This window comes from Panthera onca, chromosome A1, assembly GCF_046562875.1.
Source record: "Panthera onca isolate mPanOnc1 chromosome A1, mPanOnc1 haplotype 2, whole genome shotgun sequence".
NCBI classification, from domain to species: Eukaryota; Metazoa; Chordata; class Mammalia; order Carnivora; family Felidae; genus Panthera; species Panthera onca.
Window position 1 is genome coordinate 238238683 of NC_138339.1, and position 21363 is coordinate 238260045.

Consider the following 21363-nt stretch of genomic DNA (forward strand, 5'->3'; position numbering starts at 1 on the left):
CGGGCTCTGTGCTGGTGGCTCAGAGCCTGGAGCCTGCTTCGGATTCTGTGTCCCCCTGTCTCTCTGCCCCACCCCTGCTTGTGCTCTGTCTCTGTCGTGTCTTTCAAAAATGAATAAACATAAAAATTTTAAAAAGAATTTGGAACTACACTATATTTTTGTATGGATCACTCACTTTTGTTAATTTCTTAATAAACTATACAATAATATTAGTATAGTAAATAGAACTATTCTCTAAACTAATAGTATATATGCCCTTCTTTCCATTCTTCTACTGTACTGTATTCTCTCTCATATCTAGGACTTTGGCAGTGCTGTGACATTTACTGAGAAGACCCTTACCCGCTCTCCCCTATCTCATTTGTATCCTTTTTTTTTCACTGCCAAAGCACTTAGTACATGCTGGTAGGAATTAACGTTTGTCTTGTTTACCACTGTTTTCCTACACATACTCGGTATCAGTTTCTTAAATAAAATAATAATGTTATCTGTTACTATATCTGCCTCATATATAAAATGTTTGGAGTGTTAGTAAAATCCAGTTTCCTTCCTTTTTTCTTTTTAGAGAGAGACAGCATGAGTGGGGTAGGGGAGAGGCAGAGAGAGAGAGGGAGAGAGAGAGAGAGAGAGAGAGAGAGAATGAGAATCCTAAGCAGGCTCCATGCTCATCGTGGACCCCAACATGGGGCGCGATCCCATGACCTTGGGATCATGATCTGAGCTGAATTCAGGAGTTGAACGCTTAACCAGCTGAGCCATCCAGATGCCCCAAAATTCACTTTTCTGATGATTAGGATAAGAATATGGAGTAATATAATTAAAACATGACTCTTGGGTTATTTTTGTGGTAGTAATTTAAGGAGAAATAAAAGGAAAGACACAAATAGACAAGTTCTGGGGAAGATAGGGGTTCAGATCATTGCAGTATTACTGAGTATGTATGTTTAGTATTCTGGTATGCACTACATAGACCATCACAGAGGTATGAAACTAGCTGGTCGAAGAAAGCAACAGTCAAACCGAGGAGAGAGCATTAACACTAGGCAGAGGACTGAGATCAGCCCAAAAGGAGCTGTTGACTTAGAATTTTGTTGGCTCTGAATTTGGAGAGGTTGAAGCAACTGGAATTCACATTTTCCCCCCCTCTCGATTCTAGTCAGTGAGCATCACTGTGTGTCAGGGCAAATAATAGGTTCAGTGGTAGGAACTGTGAAAGGAAAGTGATGTGTCCAGGGAGGATGTTGTGGTTCAGATCAGAGCAGTGTTGTAAGGAAAACAATCCAAGGTGAGAGGATGCTTTCGGATTTCTGCATCTACCGCTATCTTGACATTGGTGTCTGCGTTAACCCCTGTGTTGTCTTCCTCCATATGTCTAGGATACGATGCCCGGCCTTGGATGGGAGGTGAGTGTGGTAGGTAAGGGTCCAAACGCTGTGAGTTGGACACTTCTGGTTTTTTATACTGGCTGTGCCATTGACTTTAGTCTCCATGCCTCCTGCAGTATCTGTTGTTCAGTTGTGGTGAGGACTGAGTAATCATGTGGAAGGCTTTATTAGTATAGTCCCTAGCACATAACAAGTGCTCAACGAAGGGTTAGCAACAAAGATTTCGATATTGTCTCTATCCACGTTTGAGTCGAGATCTAGGTGCCGTTGCCTGAGATATACAGGCTCTTGTACTAATAGTATTTTACCAGTTCCCATTTCTTATCCTTTTAGCACTTTCCACCTGTGACGTAAGTAGATTTCTGAAAGCAGGGCTGTTTATCAGACATGATATGTTTTCTCTTCGTGAAAAAGCACAACTGTACTTGAACTCTTGCCTACCCATCTCTCTGATTTTATTGACTGCCACGCTGTTCCTTGAACAGTTTCTAGCTTACCTAGAAACACACACACACACACACACACACACACACACACACACACACACACACACACACGGGAATCTCATGGTTTTGGGTCTTACTCTACCCCCTGCTTAGAATTCTCTTCCTCCAGAGAGCCCCATGGCTCAATGACTGCACTCATTTAGTCTCTGTGTCAGCTCTTTAGAAAGGCCTCCCCTCACCGTCCTCTCTAAAATACTACCCCTTATGACTTTTATCCGGCTTGCTCTTGCTTCCTGGCGCTTCTCATTATCCTACATGATTTTCTGTGTGTATCCATTAGTTGTCATCTTCCCATGTCTTGTCATTCACCATTGTCTCCTCGAGCCTGAAAGAGGGGCAAGTAGACACTCAAGTAAATAGTTGTTAAACGAACGATGTAAACATTCGGAGATTGGTAGACCTAGACACTGAAGCTACTCTTTCAAGATCGTCTTAAAAGTAGCTAAGTTGAGGACTCATCCTTAAAAAAGTCTTAAATTGCAATTTCTTTTTCTTTTAGAAAATGGTCGACTCCGGAGAGATGGGAGAAAAACTGTCCCTTCGGAAACAGCGCTTCATGCAGTTTTCTTCCCTGGAACATGAGGGCGAATATTACATGACACCACGAGACTTCCTCTTTTCAGTAATGTTTGAGCAAATGGAACGTGAGTTGTTTTTTGGATTTTTTAAGTTTTTCAAAAAAAATCAAACATTAAGGCTGAAAAAATTCTATTTTTCAGAATTGGTAACAGCTTTTCTTCATTTTCTTAAAATTTTTTCTAATGTTTATGTGTTTTTGAGAGAGAGAGAGACACAGAGCACAAGCAGGGGAGGGGCAGAAAGAGAGGGAGACACAGAATCCAAAGCAGGCTCCAGGCTCTGAGCTGTCAGCACAGAGCCCGATGTGGGGCTCGAGCCTACGAACTGTGAGACCATGATCTGAGCTGAAGTCGGATGCTTAACCGACTGAGCCGCCCCGGCGCCCCTTCATTTTAATTATAATTCTCTGTGCCACGCATTTGCTTATTGTTTAGACTTTATCTTCTTTGTGACACAAATTTAGTTCAACTTTTTATGTATTTATCTAAGAGGGGCGCCTGGGTAGCTCAGTCGGTTAGGCGGCCGACTTCGGCTCAGGTCATGATCTCACGGTCCGTGAGTTCGAGCCCCGCGTCGGGCTCTGTGCTGACATCTGGGAGCCTGGAGCCTGCTTCAGATTCTGTGTCCCCCTCTCTCTGGCCCTCCCCCGTTCTTGCTCTGTCTCTCTCTGTCTCAAAAATAAATAAATGTTAAAAAAAATAAAAAAATAAAAAAAAAGAAATAGTTGTTTTGTATATGGGTTTTTCTAAAGAGCCAGAGGAAAAATAGGTACGTTTTTAAATGTCACTAACTAGGTTCTTAATAGAATAAATTTATTCAGGATATTAGTTTTTGGTGCTATTGGTGTTTTAAATTGGGCAAAAAAAATGAAACTAGATTAGAGCAACGGGGGGGAACCCACAAATACAATAAGAAGCAAAAATCCACTGTACTTTTCTGCCCTAAACCGTCAACTTTTAGTTACTCCAAATGATGTTAGAAATTCTTAGTTTTATTACCTAAACTAGTCCCTTTTACTTTGCAGAGAGTAAACTGGGGCCTGTCCTCTGTGCCCTCTATTATAGACGTGTTCTCTGAAAGCTCCTTGCCTCGCTGGCCCCTGTCAGAGTGTGCTAGAAGTACCGTGCAGTAGGTGGCTGTGTGGGCGAGGCTGCAGGGAGCAGTAACAGAGTGCGGGTTGAGTTGAAAAGACCACGAAGACTTGGGAGAGCACTGTCGAGATTGAGACGTGACTTGACCAAAAACAGAATGAATCATCGTGGCATGCTGTAGACACTAAAACCGAAGAACTGGGTTCGGTGTAGTGACAGGTCAAACCGGAAAACAGATAAGGGCCATATGGTACAGTAACCCTATGCAACCGTCAGAGACTCGTGTGTTTGGTAGAGTTGGGTGGACATCGTTTGTGACCAGTGAGGGACCAGTGAAGGTTTGTGAGCAGAAAAATAAATGTAGGTTATTTTGGTTACCTCTTCTTTGGAGGGGAGTTTGGCAGTATGTATCAAAACCCTTAAAACATGTACTCACTTTGTTGCAGTAAATTCCCGCTAGAAAACTAATTAGTCTAAGTAAATGACTGGAGAGATACAAAAGAATTTTTTTTTTTTTTTTAATGTAGTTTAGCCCCTCCCAACGTGTAGAGTTTGAACACGGTGATTCCTATCCTCAGAGCAAGAAAAAAGCTGAAACATTGAAAATCAGCAACTCTTTTTAGATCCATCAGAGAATTAAGACCACAGGGCGCAGGGACCTGAAAACTGGGGACGGGCAGATACAGAGAAGCAGAGCTTACCCAGGGCAGAAACTGCCCAGAAACCACCACTGCAGCCAGCATCTGGTAGGCATATTTAGAGAGTGGTTTGGCTAATTGCTAGAGTCTGAGCATGGGCTAGCTTGAGAGAGAAGAACTTGTGAAGACCCAGCCACGAGGGTCCCAGGTACTTTTGTGAGTTTTAGAGGAGCCTCACCATGTGTCACAGTGGAGATCTGAGAAAAATCTTCCCTCCTTCCCTCAAGGGGAAGGGAAAAGTAATCATCCGAAATACTCCCAGAGCATTCAGTTCTCCTTAGCAAAGGCCTGCACGGACAGGACACCGTTTTACCAGATTCCGACCCACTGGTGTTTTACCACAGCCTAACCAACCTTGAGGAATGTAGTGCCCACCTCTGGCCCCCTCTAGCCTTTCTGTCTCGCTTAAGAAGGAAAACAAAAACCTGAAAGCACTTGTGAGGATCACAGCCCACGGACACAGGCTCACTAGCCAACTGAGACCTAACCACAGGCTTTGGAAGAGCTTCTCCCCCCCACCTCCCCACACGTCAGTAGGGCTCCTGTCTGACAGAGGGTTACGACTGACAGAGCTGTGCCTCTCGGGCCGTATGTACGAAGGAGTCTCTAAGGAAGTGAAAGCAGCAGAGGAGACGAAACAAGGACAGCAGAGGAAATGTTAACCTGTGACACCTGCAGCCAGAGCAGACAGTAAACCCATCCTGATGTCGTCCAGATAAACAGAACCTCACACTTAAGACCTGTTTCCTTAAGTAACGTTCACCTGCCAGACTGTAGCTGGCTCTCAGAAAGGTCAGTTGGCATGCCAACAGGCAAAAGGCAGTCTGAAGAGACCAAGCAAACACCAGAACCAAATCGAAAGATGGCAAAGGTTTTGGAACTAGCAGACCAGAATGTAAAATAACCATGATTAATATAACTAAGGACTCCAGTAGAAAAAGTACACAACATATAACAGAGAGGTAATGTAAGCAGAGATGGAGAAACTCTTAGAATCAAAAGGAAACGTAGAAGTAAAAAACACTTATGATAGAAATGAAGAGTGCTTTTAATGGTCTCATAAGAATAATGCCCTGGGCCGAGGGAATAATCAGTAAGCTTGAAGACATGTTAATTGAGACTTAACAAACTGGAAAAGAAGAAAGACTGGAAAAAACAGAGTGTCCAAAAAATGTGGGGCAATTCAAAAAAGTGTAACATGCACATAATGGCTATACCAGAAGAAGAAAGAAGAAATTTTCGGAGTTATTAACAACTGATAAATTTCCAAAACTATTTGTAAACACCAAACCACAAATTTGGGGAGCTCACAGAATTCCCAGCAGGATAAATATTTTTAAAAACCCTATACCTAGGCATATCATTCACACTGCAGAAAATCTCAAAGAGAAAATTAAAGACGAAGAGAGACGAAAATCAAAGACAGAGGAAATAGAAGTCAGAGGGGGGGAAAAAACCTCACCTAAAGGGAAACAAGGATAAGAACTATATCATACTTCTCTTCAGAAGCTATACAAGCAGGAAGAGAATGAAGTAAAATACTGAAAATTTTGAAAGAAAAATCCACCAACCTAGAATTCTGTATCCAATGAAATTATCCTTCAACAGCGAAGGAGAAATAAAGAATTTCTCAAACAAAAACTGAGGGAATTTGTCATCAGTAGACAGATCTGCCCTAAAGAAATGTTAAGTTCTTCTGAAAGAAGGAAAAATGACAGAGATCAAAAATTCAGGTCTACATGAAGAAAGTAACAGAGTTAGAAATGGAATAAATGAAGACACAAGAAAATCATTTTTCTTAACGGATCTGACAGTTTTCTCGAAATAACAATAGCAGCAATGATTATAGCTTATGGAAGAGTGAAATGCATGCCAGCAGCGTTCTGAGGAATGGGGTTGAGGAACTGGGGATGCTCTGCTATAAGGCACCTGCACTACCCGTGAAGCAGTGTGGTGTTACTTGAGGGTAGACTTAGGTTAGTTATAAATGTATGTTGCACACCTTGGGGAAACCACTAAAATATATTTGAAGAAATATAATTGACATGCTATGAGAGGAGAGAATCCAATTATAGAAAAAAGACAAAAAAGGAAGCAAAAAACAATGATGAACAGAAAACAGTTACAAATATCGTAGATAGTAATCCAACTATATCAATAATCACTTTAGCTATGAAAGGTCTAAAGACACCAATCAGAGACAGGTATCTCATTTATATGTGTTATGGAAAAGAAACTCACTTTAAATATAAAGACATAGATGTAAAATAAAGGGATGGAGAAAGATGTACCATGTTAACCCTGCAAAAAAGAAAGCTAGAATAGCTATATTAAGTACAAACAAACCATATTTCAGAGCAAGGGAAGTTTTCAGGAATAAAGAGGGGCATTATATCATGACAAAAGGGGGCAGTTCTTCAGGAACACATAACAATCCCTACTGTGTATGTGGCCAACTACAGAGCGTCAAAATACATGAGGCAAAAACTGATAGAACTGCGAGGAGAAGTAGGTGAATCTCCCCTTAGGCTGGAGACTTCAGCAGCCCCCTGTCGGTGATTGGCAGCAGCAGGCAGAAAATAAAACATGAGTCCAAAAAAAAAGTTTTAAATATTTTGAACTAAATGAAAATGGAGATACAACCGATGAAAATTTATGGGATACAGCAAAGGCCATGCCTAGGGGGAAATTGTTAGCACTGAATGCAGGTTAGAAAAGAAGAAATACCTAAAATCCAGAATCTAAGTTCCAATTTAGCAAATTCAAAAAAGAAGAGCAAGTTAAATCCAAAATAAGCAGAAGATAAAATATTGGAGCAGATACCGTTGAAATTTGAAACAGGAAATTAATAGAGAAAATCAATGAAACCAAAAGCTGGACTTTTGGAAAGATCATAAAATTGATAAACCTCTAGCCAGGTTAACCAAGTGGGGCAAAGTAGTATCATATGATTCTCATTTTGTACAAAACCCATAAAAGAAAAGATTATTTTTAAAGTTGGCTATATTCTGAGTAAGTAACATTAAGATTTCAGAATTCCTTTTAGGAAAAGTTGTTCTTTTATCTGGAAGAAATACCTTAAGGAATCTATCCAGTTATAAAAAGTAATATCCTTTGGGTATGGCCAACATTGCAGAATTAAACAAAGATGGGCTAAGTATTTCTGCATAATAAGGAAGTGGGAAATTTGGAGCCTTCAGCTGGTATCTTCAGAAGGAAGTTGGGACCCTCAAGAGAATCCTTGGAAGGAATGGTATGTGAGACTGAGTGGCAAATTCAGTAACATGTAGGACCAGGCAGAAAAGTATTATGTAGATTGAATCAACGTACAATATGATGGTGGTGGGGGAGAAGGGGTCAGCTGTAAGAAGCATTCAAATTTCAAAATTGTGTAAAACACCCTGCTACACAACTAAACATTTCTGCAAGCATAATTGGGTCCATAGACCCCAATTTGTAACCCCTAACCTATAGATTTCGGTGTAATTCCAGTAATAATCCCAATAGGGTGGGACGCCTCGGTGGCTCAGTCTGTTAAATGTCTGACTTTGGCTCAGGTCATGACCTCACAGTTCGTGAGTTCGAGCCCCACATCGGCCTCACTGCTGACAGCGTGGAGCCTGCTGGGGATTCTCTTTCTCTCTCCCTGTCTCTCTCTGCCCCTCTCCTGCTCACACTCTCTCAAAAATAAATAAACATTAAAAAAAATTTTTTTTTTAAGTCCCAGTAGGGTGTGTGTGTGTATGTATCATGACAGGCTGATTTGAAAATTTGAATGGAAAAACAACAGGCCTGAACTATCTAAGACACTCCTACCAGCTTACGACTTATTATAAAGGTATAGTAATTAATATCAAGTGGCATTGGTACAGGAATAGACAGATTGGTCATTGGAGCAGGATAGAGCCCAGAAACACATGGGCATAAGTGGAGCTCATGTATGATAGAAGGGGCATTGTAAATCAGTGTGGAAAGGAGGACCTATTCAATAAATCTATATGGAAGGAGATAATTTTAAAATTGTTAAATTATAAAAATAATTTTAAAAATCTGTCTCCTTGGGCTAGAAAAACATTTCTTAAAACACAAAAAGGACTAACATAAGAGATTGACAAATTCAACTATATTAAAATTAGAACTTCTGTTTATCCAAAGTCACATTAGAAAAATTGAAGACAAGCCACCAACTGGCAACATTTATGTACGGCGCTGACAAAGAATATTTAAAATATGTACAAATCTACAAATCAATAAGAAAAAGACAACCTGATCAAAAAATGGGCAGAAGAAACAAATGGCATTCACAGAAGAGGAAACATACAAGAACAATAAACTTAAACATATATTTACCTTTATTAGTGACTACAAGATACAAGTTTATACCTTTTAGATTTTCAACAGTCAAGTCTCTTAATAACAAAGGCTATAGAGGATATAGATCAGTAAGGCCTTACTTTTATATCCTATTGGTTATAAGTATCGACTGGAACAGGTGCTTTAGAAAACAATTTGGCATTGCCTTGTAAAGTTGGCATAACTTTTGATCTAAAAATCCCCTTCCTCTGTGTATACATACTGCACAACCAACAGGAACACTTGCCCATGTATAGAATATATGTATAAGAATACTCATAGCAGCAGTAGTAGCAAAAAAAGCTAGAAACAACCCAAATGTCCATCATTTAGAGAATGGATAAATACACTGTTCGTGTGTTTATACAGTGGAATTTTATTTAGTAGTAAGTGAACAAACTGAAGAGATCAGCTCCCATCGTGTCAACCTGAGGAGCTCCATGGACCTGCTTCCCACTGAAACTGATTAAATATTTTAAAATATCATTTAAAGTCTCTAGAAATGTTCTTAAGGCCATACAGCACGTGGAGAAGCATATATTCAAAAAATCAGCTAAAATTGGATAAGAAATGAGGGGCTGTAGTGTTTGAACTAAGACTGATCCCTCCCTCCTTTCAGCTCATTGAGGCCGAAACTCCATTCCGGACTGGTGCAGCCAAGAACACAGGGTTCCCTCTACCCGCAGCTCCTAGGCAGAAGACTCACTTCCCAGGGTTGAGCAGGACACCGGCATTTCTCATCCTGCCTGCCCTCAGTTACTTGCCAAGGCTCACTTCTGTGCAAGTGCAGTTCAGAGGTCGGAGCTCCCTTCTTGCCCCCCCAGACCTCACTCACAGAATTGAGAGTCTGCCTTGGGCTCTGTGCCACTGAGAATATTGAAACCTTGATTTCTCTTTTCCCAGCTCACAAGGCATTGCTTCCACACTGAGACTGGAGATTACTACCACCCACCTTTTGGAGTAGAGGTGTCAGAGCCCTACTCCCAGCTCTAGAGGCCTGGGTCAAAGATATTGCCTGGGGGAAGAAGCAGGTGGTAAAAAAAAAAAAAAAATAGTTCCTAATCTCTTTGCAAGGAAACTGACTTTATTTTAAACAGCAGAGAGAAGCTTCAGCCTGAGGATGCTCTAAAAAAAAACAGGTGGAAGAGTGTGGTGAAAGGTAATTGAGAGGATTTTGATAGGTTCAGTGAAGATAACAAGCTTAACTGTAGGCTGGCTAGTTTGCAGAAAAGAATGAGAGAAAGGCAGCTAGAAGGAGCCCTCCTGGGTCCATAACAAATATTAAATACTGACCATGGGAACCATGCCTTCAAGGAGCCCAATTTTGATTGTATTATTGTCCGAAGCAATCTGTGTCCCAGGCATTCTCAGAAACAATAGTTAGCTGACAGTTAGTGGAGCTTAACACCGTGATACGGTCAGGGAAAGGGACCAGGAGAACTGCCAAAAACTGTTGTCATCCCAGTGATTGTGGGCACACCCGAAGTTGTGCCTCCCCGAGAAGCAACGTCCGAGGCTTAACACACATAGAAAACACAAAGTAAAATGGTAGATATAAATCAGCTATTTGAGTACTACCATCAGATGGGCATGGATCGAGCAATGCAATCAAAAGGCAGAATTCGTCAGACTAGATTTTTTAAATTCCAGTTAACATACAGTGTTGTATTAGTTCCAGGTGTACAATATAGTGATTCGGCAGTTCTGTACTCAGTACAAGTGCCCTCCTTCATCCCCATCACCTGTTTAACCCATCCCTCAACTCCTCTCACCTTCGGTAACCATCAGTTTATTCCATATAATTAAAAGTCTGTTTCTTGATTTGTCTCTTTTTTTCCCCCTTTGCTCATTTTGTTTCTTAAATTCCACATAGGAGTGAAATCATAGGATATTTGTCTTTCTCTAACTGACTTATTTCACTTAGCATGTATACTCTCTAGCTCCATCCGTATCAGTGCAAATGGCAAGATTTCATACTTAGCATGGCCAAATAATAATCTAGTATGTATATATATAGGACACATCTTCTTTATCCATTTATCAGTCCATGGGCACTTAGGCTTCTTCATATCTTAGTTATTGTCAATAGTGCTGCAGTAAACACAGGGTGCATATATCCCTTTGAATTAGTGTTTTTGTATTCTTTGGGTAAATACTCAATAGTGCAACTGCTGGGTCGTAAGATGGTTCTATTTTTAGCTTTTTGAGGAACCTCCGTACTGTTTTCCGCATCGGCCGCACCAGTTTGCATTCCCGTCAGCAGCGCAAGAGGGTTCCTTTTTCGCCACATCCTTGCCAACACCTGTTGTTTCTTGTGTTGCTGATTTTAGCCACCTCCGACAGGTGGGAGGTGATAGCTCATCGTAGTTTTCATTTGCATTTCCCTGATGGTAAGTGATGATGAACATCTTTTCATGTGGTCAGACTAGGTTTAAAAACAACATCCAACTAATTGCTCTTAACGGCAGACGCAGTCTAGATGCAAAAAAGAAAAAGAAAAAGGAGTGAAAGTGAAAAGATGGGAAAAGATATACAAACGACCACAAGTATGCTGGAGTGGCTCTACTAGTATCAAATAAAATAGACTTTAAAAAATGTTACCAGAAATAAATAGGAACATTTTATAATGAGAAAAGGGCCATCCACCAGCAAGATATAACTGTGCACCTAGTAAGAAGAGCATATCAAGATACATGAAGGAAAAACTGTAGACATTAAGACAGAAATAGATAATTCAACAATAATAGAGGCTTCAGTACCCACTTTTTTTTATTGAAAAAAAATTTTTTTAACGTTTATTTATTTTTGAGAGAAAGAGACAGAGCACAAGCAGCAGAGGGGCGGAGAGAGAGGGAGACGCAGAATGGGAAGCAGGCTCCAGGCTCTGAGCTGTGAGCACAGAACCCGACTCGGGGCTCGAACCCACAAACCGTGAGATCATGACCTGAGCTGAAGTCGGACGCTTAACCGACTGAGCCACCCGGTTGCTCCCCAGTACCCACTTAAGTTTCTGTAGCAAAAGCAACACCGTAGGCAGTGTTTTAATGTGTCCTGTAAGTTTCAGTATGTGGTGATTTTCATTTCCATTCTTCTCAAGGTATTTTCTAATTTCCCTTGTCATTGCTCCCTTGACCCATTGGTTATTTGAATGGTGTGTTGCTTAATGTCCACAATATTTGAATTTTTTAGTCTTCCTTCTGCTACTCATTTCTGGTTTCATCATAAAGCATAAAACACAGCCTGCAAGGGCATCACCAGCTGCTAATAGTACACGCTGAGTTTCTGGCCCTGTCAGTTTTTATATTTTCTTCTTGTTCTTACCATTTTCTAATTCATCTGCAAAATATATTGTGGGTATAAAAGAGAAAAAGTTTTAAATGCTTCTTAAATCGACATTTAAAAGGTAAGTGAAACAGGAAGAGGCAATTACAGAGAATTTTAAAATACGACTATTAACCAGCAGTGAGAATGTAGTGTCATAGAAGTCAGAAAATATTTGGTCAAGAGTGTGGGTGGATGTTCCAGAAAGGTCCAGTAGAATGATAACTGGAAAGAGGCTATTGCATTTGGTCACTAGCATGAGCCATTAGGACCTTTGGTGGATCAGTTTCAAGAGACTGGTGGGCAGGTGAACAGAATCAGAAGGAAGGAAAACAGCAGATACAGATTGCTTTTTCTGAAAATTTTGGTTCTAAAAGACACAAAACAGCGGGATGATAGACAGTATGGGAAAAAACAAAAGATAACGGAAGAATTACCTAGAAATATTTTGTAGCCAGACAGCTCTTGGTTATCAGAAATGTCTATGCTGTCTCCTAGACTATAATTTTTGTTCATTTTTTCATATAAGTGTTCCAAGTAGAGGTTGTAAGAAACGGATCATCATCCTCAAAGTATTCATGTATCATATACTTGTAAATAATAGGTATTAGCATTTGTTTTCTCTTCCCCTAACTCAGTGGTTCACTCCTTTGATTTTCCTTAAACATTTGTATTTTATTCCTCATCAACTATTATTCTATGCTTAATGTTATCAAAGAATTTCTTCCCTTTTATCTTCTTTCAGTTGAATCCAGTTTTTGCTTTTACCTTATTTTAGCCACAGACCCATGCTATTCTTCTAATCAAGTTCAAAGTTTACATGGCTTTTTTCTTTGTTTCATTGTTTTTATGCAGTGCTTGATTTAACCAATTTAGGTTCTTAAGAGTGTTTGCACTTTTATTATTCATTGGAATGCAATTAAACTCATCAGAAGGCATTTAGCTAAATCAAGAATTCAGTAATTTGCAGGCCAAATAATACGTCCTTTATGCATATGATGTACTTCATCTTCATTTTTCATCATGGATAAGAAGATAATAATCTTGGTTGCATTCCTTCGGATCATGGTGAACAGAAAAACAAGGAAAAGCAGAGCCAACCCAGTGACCCATGATCTTCATCGTATAAACAGAAAGAAACAAAACAATCTGAGATTTATTAGATCTGAAACTCACTTTTGCCCGGGACGTAGTTTTTGGGACTTCGTGCAAATAATACACTTTGCTGATAGTAATTGATGGGGCTTGTGGAAATCACCTCCCTGCTCTTCTTTCAAGGGGACGTTCGATGCTGCCTCTACATTCTTTGCTCGGTTTGGGGCAGGTCCGTGCCGTCTTTGATTCCCCTTTGCAGACTCTAAATGCCATAAAAGCATGCTCCCTTGAGAACTAGTTTATGTGCTTGAAACACCATTTTCCCTTATTTAGGTTCCTTTACATTGAATTCCAGCTTGCTATTTTCTACTCAATTTCTTTAGCCTTACAACTGTAAGCTTCTCAGTTCCAGGGACCTGGCCTCTTTTCGCTCACATCCTATGCCCATTGCCTGGGATTGCTCCGGTTTAGAAATTTCAGATCACAGAGGCCCAGTCTCTGGCGACCCTCCACCTGCCCCACTTTCTCATACCCAAAACACCTATTCTTGACCTCAGCACTTCTGGATCTTCTTCCTTTTCTGTAGCTGCATGGTTTGTCATCTTGTCAGTCACTAATGCTTGCTTTCAAACATCTTTCTCCTTTGTCTTTCTTGTTAAACCTAAGACCTCTTGGGAGAAAAGTCACATGACTGTGAGGATTGGAGCCTCTAAATTTACGTTCTTTGGCTTCACCTGGACCCTCTAAGGCATTTACACACCCTCAGGCTGGTGTGCTCCTCACGCTGCTGAGACTAATTCCCCCAGCATCTCCTCTAGTTTTGTCATTCTTTGAATCTCTACTGCCTCCTCTGAAATTTACAAGTCGTCCTGTGTGTTTACTCTCGGAAAAATCCCCAACGTGAACGTGATCTCCGCTTCTCTTTGGCTCTTGTCTTCTCAGCCAGATTTCAGCCATCCATACTCCTTGCTTTACAGCTCACGTACACTTCGGTGCCCCGCAGCCTGGCTTCCTCTCTAACCTCTCCACTGAATGTTATCTTTTAAGCATTACCACCGACCTCCAGATTGCCAAGACCAAAGGCTGCTTTTTCTGAGTCTTCTTAATCTTTGAGCAGCATTTACTCCCTCCTCGAAACTTTGTTCTCCCTGTAACACATATTTCCTGTTTGTTTGTTTTTTTCTAACAGATGTGTTCGTTACCTCTCAGCTGGTTTTGTGGCTACTCTTCTACCTATCGATTCTTAAATGCCCATGTGCTCCCTTAGCTCTGGTCACTCTATGCATAATCCCTGAATGATCTTATTGTCACTCATGACTTCAGCTGTTTAAGTGGCTGTTCCTTTAGATATTTTTCGCTTTAGCCTCAAACTCTGGTGGCCACCAGAAGCACATATCTTGGCTGTCCGTTAGACACTTGGGTGTTATCCCCACAGGCATTAGGAACTCAGCACGTCTGGAGCACCGGGGTGGCTCATCCAACTCTTGATTTCGGCTCAGGTCATGATCTCGTGGCTCGTGAGATCGAGCCCCACGTTGGGCCCTGCACTGAGTGCGGAGCTTGCTCAGGATTCTCTCTCTCTCTCTCTTGCTGTCCTCTCTCCCTCCTCTCTCTCCTCTCTCTCCTCTCTCTCCTCTCTCTCCTCTCTCTCCCCCCACCCCCTGCCTCCCCACTCCCTCTGCCCCGCCCCCGCAGATCGCATGTGCAGGCACATGTCCTCTCTCCCTCTCTCTCACAAATAAAAATAATTTTTTTTTAATTTTTTTTTTTAATGTTTATTTATTTTTGAGATAGAGACAGAGCATGAACAGGGGAGGGTCAGAGAGAGAGGGAGACACAGAATCTGAAACAGGCTCCAGGCTCTGAGCTGTCAGCACAGAGCCCGACGCGGGGCTCGAACTCACGGACCGTGAGATCATGACCTGAGCCGAAGTCGGCCGCTTAACCGACTGAGCCACCCAGGCGTCCCTAAAAATAATTTTTTAAAAAAGAAAATCAACGTGTCTGAGCCTGAATTCCCATCAAATCTTTTCTTTCCCTGTATCTTCTTTGTGATGGCACAACCCTCATCACCTCCCTGAGCCACTCAGTCTTTTGGGAGTTTTCACAGACATCTATATCTCATTTTTTTTTTTTAATTTTTTTTAACGTGTATTTATTTTTGAGACAGAGAGAGACAGAGCATGAACGGGGGAGGATCAGAGAGAGAGGGAGACACAGAATCTGAAACAGGCTCCAGGCTCTGAGCGGTCAGCACAGAGCCCGACGCGGGGCTCGAACTCACGGACCGCGAGATCATGACCTGAGCTGAAGTTGGCCACTTAACCGACTGAGCCACCCAGGCGCCCCTATATCTCTCTCATTTTTATATACAGCCCATCACCAAGACCTGCTCATTCTGCCTCCTTAATTTCTCTTGTGTCTGTCCTTTTCTTATTTCCTTTGCTTTAGTTTAGGCTGTCAGCACTTCTCCCTGGATTATTGCAATGGCTGCCTTTCCTTCAGTTTAGGCTTCTTTTTTCCCCGTACTAACAACTCATCCTTTTACACTCCCACTTAAAATTATTTAGCATTTCCCACAACTTTTAGCTTAACACTCAGAGCCCTTGTTGCTCTGGCTGGTGCCTATGTCTCTCCTCTGTGTTGTGCTCTTTGCTTAGTCATGCAAAGCAACTTAACAACCAACTGTTTCATAATAAAGCTGTGTTTATAACAAAGCAGCAATACTGCCATGAGAAATTCACTTAAGCTTTATTTGGAGAAAATAGCCAAATTTCATATGACTTTTTCTCATGGTAGTTTGATCAGGCTGCTTGTTTTAGTAGAATATGATACTTGGTGTATTCCTCATATATTATAATTTTAGTGAATTAATTTTGGCATCTTCATAATTAAAAACGTTGCTGAAAATGTGTTTACGATTACCATAATATGTCTTTATACTGTTAGAACGTTGTGTTATGTTAGAAAATGAAAATTTTGTGGTCAAGCGTACTTTTCTTTTTGCCTTAATGGCCAGCATGCTTAATTGAATGTATTGTTCTGTTATCATATAATGTATATCTTATACCTATTATATGATTCTTTTTTTAATGTTTATTTTTGAGAGAGACAGAGAGAGAGACTGACTGAGTGTGAGTCGGGGAGGGGCAGAGAGCGGAAGAGACACAAAGCAGGCTCCAGGCTCTGAGCTGTCAGCACAGAGCACAACACAGGGTTCGAACTCGGGTGCCGTGAGATCATGACCTGAGCCGAAGTCGGACACTTAACCAACTGAGCCGTCCAGGCACCCCTACATATTATATGATTCTTTAACATATTTATATAATGCCTTAGAACAAATGCTGTTATAATAGCACATATGGAATGTTGCACAGTATCTGTCTACCTTATAAATTTTGTTTAGGACACTTTATTTCAATTCATTTAGTCAGACAGAGCTGCATTTTTATTTAGCTGACCGAACTAAGGCAGGAGGCACAGAAGTGGATGAAGGATGTGCTAAGATTGGCAATTTCTTTTTTAACCTCATTTGCAGGCTTTGCAATGGAAATATAGGAAAGTTTGCTAAAAAGCCAGCCCAGACAGCAGTGAAGGAGGGGGCTGTCCAAATCCTCAAGACCTACAACATAAATTTTTAGCCCTTTCTCCAAAGACTAGACATGAGCATGCTATCTACTGCCCTTCTGTTTCTCATAAATCCAAGTTAGACAGATACACAGAACTGAATTAAATATGACATTAAAGTATTTTATAAAGCTATCTGCCCACCACCATCACCTCTCTGACCTTAAACTCCTGTTATTCTCTTCTTAGCTCTCCTTTCCAGCCACACGGCCACCTTGCTTCCCATCAGACACAACAAACGTGTCCCATCTAGGGCCTTTACACTGGATGTTCCCTTTGCCTGCAACACATTGTCCAGATATCTCTTCGTTAATCCCTTCCCTTTTTGCTAAAATTGGCTTCTCAATGAAGAACTGTAGTCTCACACACACACACACGCACACACACCCATTCATCTTGCTGCACTTTTAATCCCTCTTACCTTGTTCAGGTTTTTCTCATAACACTTATCATGATCTAATGTATACTATATCTAATTTACTTATTTTCTAGGTTTACTGTCTGTCTTCCACCCCTAGAATGCCTGTTCCCTGTGAGCAGGGATTTTTGTCTCTTGTGCTCAGTGACACAGACCAAATGCCCAGAAAAGTACTTGACATATAGCAGGTGTTCATTAACAAGAGAAGAGATTGGGTAAGCAGTTAGATACACGCGAAAGAGAATTGAACCAAAAGTGTAAATTTAAGACTTTTCAGTAAATTAGTGTTATTTAAAGCTAAGAGATTAACTAACATGGATTAAAGACCTAAATGTGAGACCTGAAGCCATAAAACTCCTAAAAGAAAACATAGGTGATAAACTTTTGGACATCGGTCTTAACAATATTGTTTTGGATCTGTCTCCTCAGGCAAAGACAACAAAAATAATAATGAACAGTTGGAACCACAGCAAACTAAAAAGCTTTTGCATGGCAGGGAAACCGTCAACAAAATGAAAAGACAACCTACTGAATGGGGAAGATATTTGCAAATGATGTATCTGATAACAGGTTAATATCCAAAATATATAAATATCTCCTACAACTCAACACCAAAAAGCCCAATCTGATTTAAAAATGGGTCGAGGGTCGGAATAGACATTTAAAAAAAAGAAAACCACACGGCCAACAGACACATGTGATGCTCAACATCACTAATCACCAGAGAAATGCAAATCAAAACCACAGTGACATAGCACCTTAGGCCTGTCAGAATGGTTAGTGTCAAAAAGGTAAGAAACGTAAGTGTGGGCAAGGATGTGGAGAAGAGGGATCCCTTGTGCACTATTGGTAGGAATGCAAACTGGTACAGCCACTATGGAAAGCAGTATGGTGTTACTCAAAACATGAAAAGTAGAAACCCCATATGATCCAGTAATTTCACTTCTGGATATTTAGCTGAAGAAAATGAAAACACCAATTTGAAAAAGTATATGCACCCCTGTGTTCGTGGCAGCATCATTTACAACTGCCAGGATACAGAAGCAACCCACATGTCCATCAGTGGATGAATGGATAGTGATGCAGGGTATCTTGGGAACATAGCATAACGTGTAAACCTGTCAAATCGCTATGTGGTACACTTGAAACGAACATAACATTGTGTGTCAACTATACTCAAAAAAGGCCCGGGGTGGGTGGGGGGGGGCCTATGATATATCTTTATACGGCAGTGGAATATTACTTAGCCATAAAAAATGAAAGCTTGCAATTTGCAATCTTACGACATTGATGGACCTAGAAGGTGTTAGGCTAAGTGACATAAGCCAGAGAAAGACAAGTACCAAATGATTTCACTTATATGTGGAATCTAAAAACCAAAACAAGTGAGGGGCGCCTGGGTGGCTCAGTCAGTTTAGCATCTGACTTTGGCTCAGGTCATGATCTCGCAGTTCATGAGTTCAAGCCCCGCGTCGGGCTCTGTGCTGACAGCTCAGAGCCTGGAGCCTGTTTTGGATTCTGTGTCTCCTTCTCTCTGTGCCCTTCCCCTGCTCACATGTGCACACTCTCTCTCAAGAATAAACAAACATTAAAAAAAAAATTTTAGAGCAAATGAACAAAGAAAAAGTCTTATGAGAAACAGACTCATACAGAGAACAAGCTGGTGGTTACCAAAGGGGAGGTGGGTTGTGGGATGAGTAAATAGGTGAGGGGGATTAAGAGGTACAGACTTATCAAATAAATGGGTCATGGGGATATAAAGCACAGCATAGGGAATAGAGTCAATAATATTGTGGGGGCACCTGGAGGGCTCAGTCGGTTGGGCGTCTGACTTCAGCTCAGGTCATGATCGCACGGCTCTTGAGTTCAAGCCCCACATCGGGCTCTGTGCTGACCGCTCGGAGCCTGGAGCCTGCTTCGGATTCTGTGTCTCCCCCTCTCTCTGCTCCTCGCCCACTCATGCTCTGTCTCTCTCTCAAAAATAAATAAACATTGAAAAATTATGAAAATAAAATATTGTAATGACTTTGTGTGGTGAAGGATGTAGCTACCTTTGTGGTCAGAATTTCGTCAAGTGTTAAATGTGGAGTCACCATGTTGTACATGTGACACTAATATAATGTTGATTGCCAGCTATACTTCAGTTAAAAAACAAGTAAATGAATGGATGGAACATTGGATTTGGCAACATGAGGGTTTATTGGTGGCTTTTCATAGGTGCAGTTTTGGTGCAGTGGGGTGAAGAGAAGCCTAGCTAGAGTCGCTTTTGATGGGAATGGGAAAAGAGAAAGTGGAAAAAAACGAAAATAGACGGTGAGGGGTTTGGCATAAAAGGAAAGAGAAGTTTGAAGCAGTAGATGGCGGTGGAAGTGAGATCAAGAGAGGATTTTTTTAAGACAGGAAAAACAAAAGTTTATACGTTGACAGATGAGAGAGGAAAACTTGACAGTGCAGCAAAGAGAGAGTTTCCAGGACAAAGTCTTTGAGAAAGTAGGAGGGGAAAGAGACTAATAACAGCGCGGAAGCTTGGCCTTGGAAAAGGCACGCTGCATGGTGGGAGCTCGTGCAAGTTCTGTTTCTCTTTCTCGGTGAATTAAGAATCCAGGTCATCGGCTGAGAGTGAAGAGGGGGGTGAGGTGTTGGAGATTTGCCAGAGTAGTCTTCTAAAACAGTCAGGTTTGATCGTAAGGATTGGGAAATGTAGCATGGTCGCCGATGGCCTTATTGTAATCCCAGTGGAGGTCACTACTTACGAATTTTACGTGAGTCTAATCGACGTGATTGTAGTTACTTTTCTCCATGTTCCCTGGACAAGTGTTGGGACGGAAAAGGCAGGGAGTCGGCTCTGACCAGGGTTGGGGTCGGCCAAGAGCGTGTGACAACGTGAAATAGAGGCAAGGAAATGATTGCACCGGTCGGACGTGGAAACTGAGCCAGGTGGGAAATTACAACACCAGCGGGCAAAAGGAACAACGAAACGGTGGCGGCATCGAACAGATCGTAGGGCCCAGGGGCTCCAGGCATGGATGGAGTCGGCATACGAGACGGAAAGAGAGCAGCACACTTGAGAGCATGCGTGCGGAGTTGGGACGCTGCCCCTGCCCCCTGGAAGTAGTGGGTCTCCCAGGCTCGATTGCCTCGTCACTGAAACGGGAATGCCAGCAGCACCTCCCTTCAAGGGTGGAGATTCGGTAACGCGATACAAGTAGAGCACTGAGTTCTGGCCCGTGGGGGGCTGAGATTTTGGCCACTTCCTGTAATTGTTACTCTTATTAGGGAAGATGCAAAGCATCGGGGCAGTTGTTGTGTCTGCGTTCTCGGAGTGTGAAGGATTTTAATTCTTTCATTCTTTTCCATATCTTTTAAAGATTTTACAATAAGCATTATTCCCAAAATTGGGACGGGGGGGGGGGGCACAATAAGTATTTTTAGTTGCGACTCTGCTTAAGTTTCAGTGGTTAAAAACTGAAAACCAAACATTAATGAATTTATGTAGCTTTGGAAAACCAAAAGTGTCTGGGCTAAGGCAATAGAGTGCATTTTACTGTGAGAACTCTTTCCCAAGAGAAGGCAGATATTTGTATCTCTTGTTTATGCAGCTACAGTTTATAATAATTATTGGTAATAATATTGGAGGGAAATCAGTGCTGCCGCTACCCCATAAAAAATATCTGTTCCACCACTTGTTGGACTGATTTTAGCTTAATTCTTAAAAAAGTTTTTTCCCACAACCAGAAGCCTTTTTATAATATAAATCCCCTTAAGAATAAAGTCACAGCTTAATCCTCTATTACTGAAAGCCAAGTGTAAACAAAAAGGAGTCACAGAAGAGATGTCAGGGAGTGTCTGGGAAGAGAGGAATAAGGCCAGTAGGAGAAAGATACCACAGGAAGCTTGCCCCATACTGGTCCGGACTGTTCCCTTACCTCCATATATTGAGGGCCTTTGTGTATACTTACAACACAGACTATTTGCAAATAAATAAATAAACCAAATTCAGCTTAACCTGTTGGCAGTTTATTGTGGTGCGTGTGCCAGGGTTGCTTGTGTGAGCCCATGTCTTTGTGTATTTATCTTGGACTTTTGAAATTCCACAAGTGAATCTTAAATTTTAAAATGGTTATAGTTAAAATATATGGTTCTTGGGGCACCTGGATGGCTCAGTCGGTTGAGCGTCTGACTTCGGCTCAGGTCATGACCTCACGGTCTGTGAGTTCGAGCCCCGCCTAGGGCTCTGTGCTGACAGCTCAGAGCCTGCAGCCTGCTTCGGATTCGGGGTCTCTCTCTCTC

The 21363-nt window shown here is 41.5% G+C and overlaps 1 protein-coding gene across 1 annotated transcript in view; it reads left to right on the forward strand.

The window, feature by feature from the left end:
• The window catches only part of MICU2 (mitochondrial calcium uptake 2), a 141409-nt gene that overhangs the window by 31682 nt on the left and 88364 nt on the right, over positions 1-21363 (forward strand). Inside the window, exon 2 of the mRNA XM_060637551.2 lies at positions 2391-2535. Coding sequence (XP_060493534.1) covers positions 2391-2535 — 145 coding nt within the window. The remainder of the gene's footprint in view (positions 1-2390; positions 2536-21363) is intronic.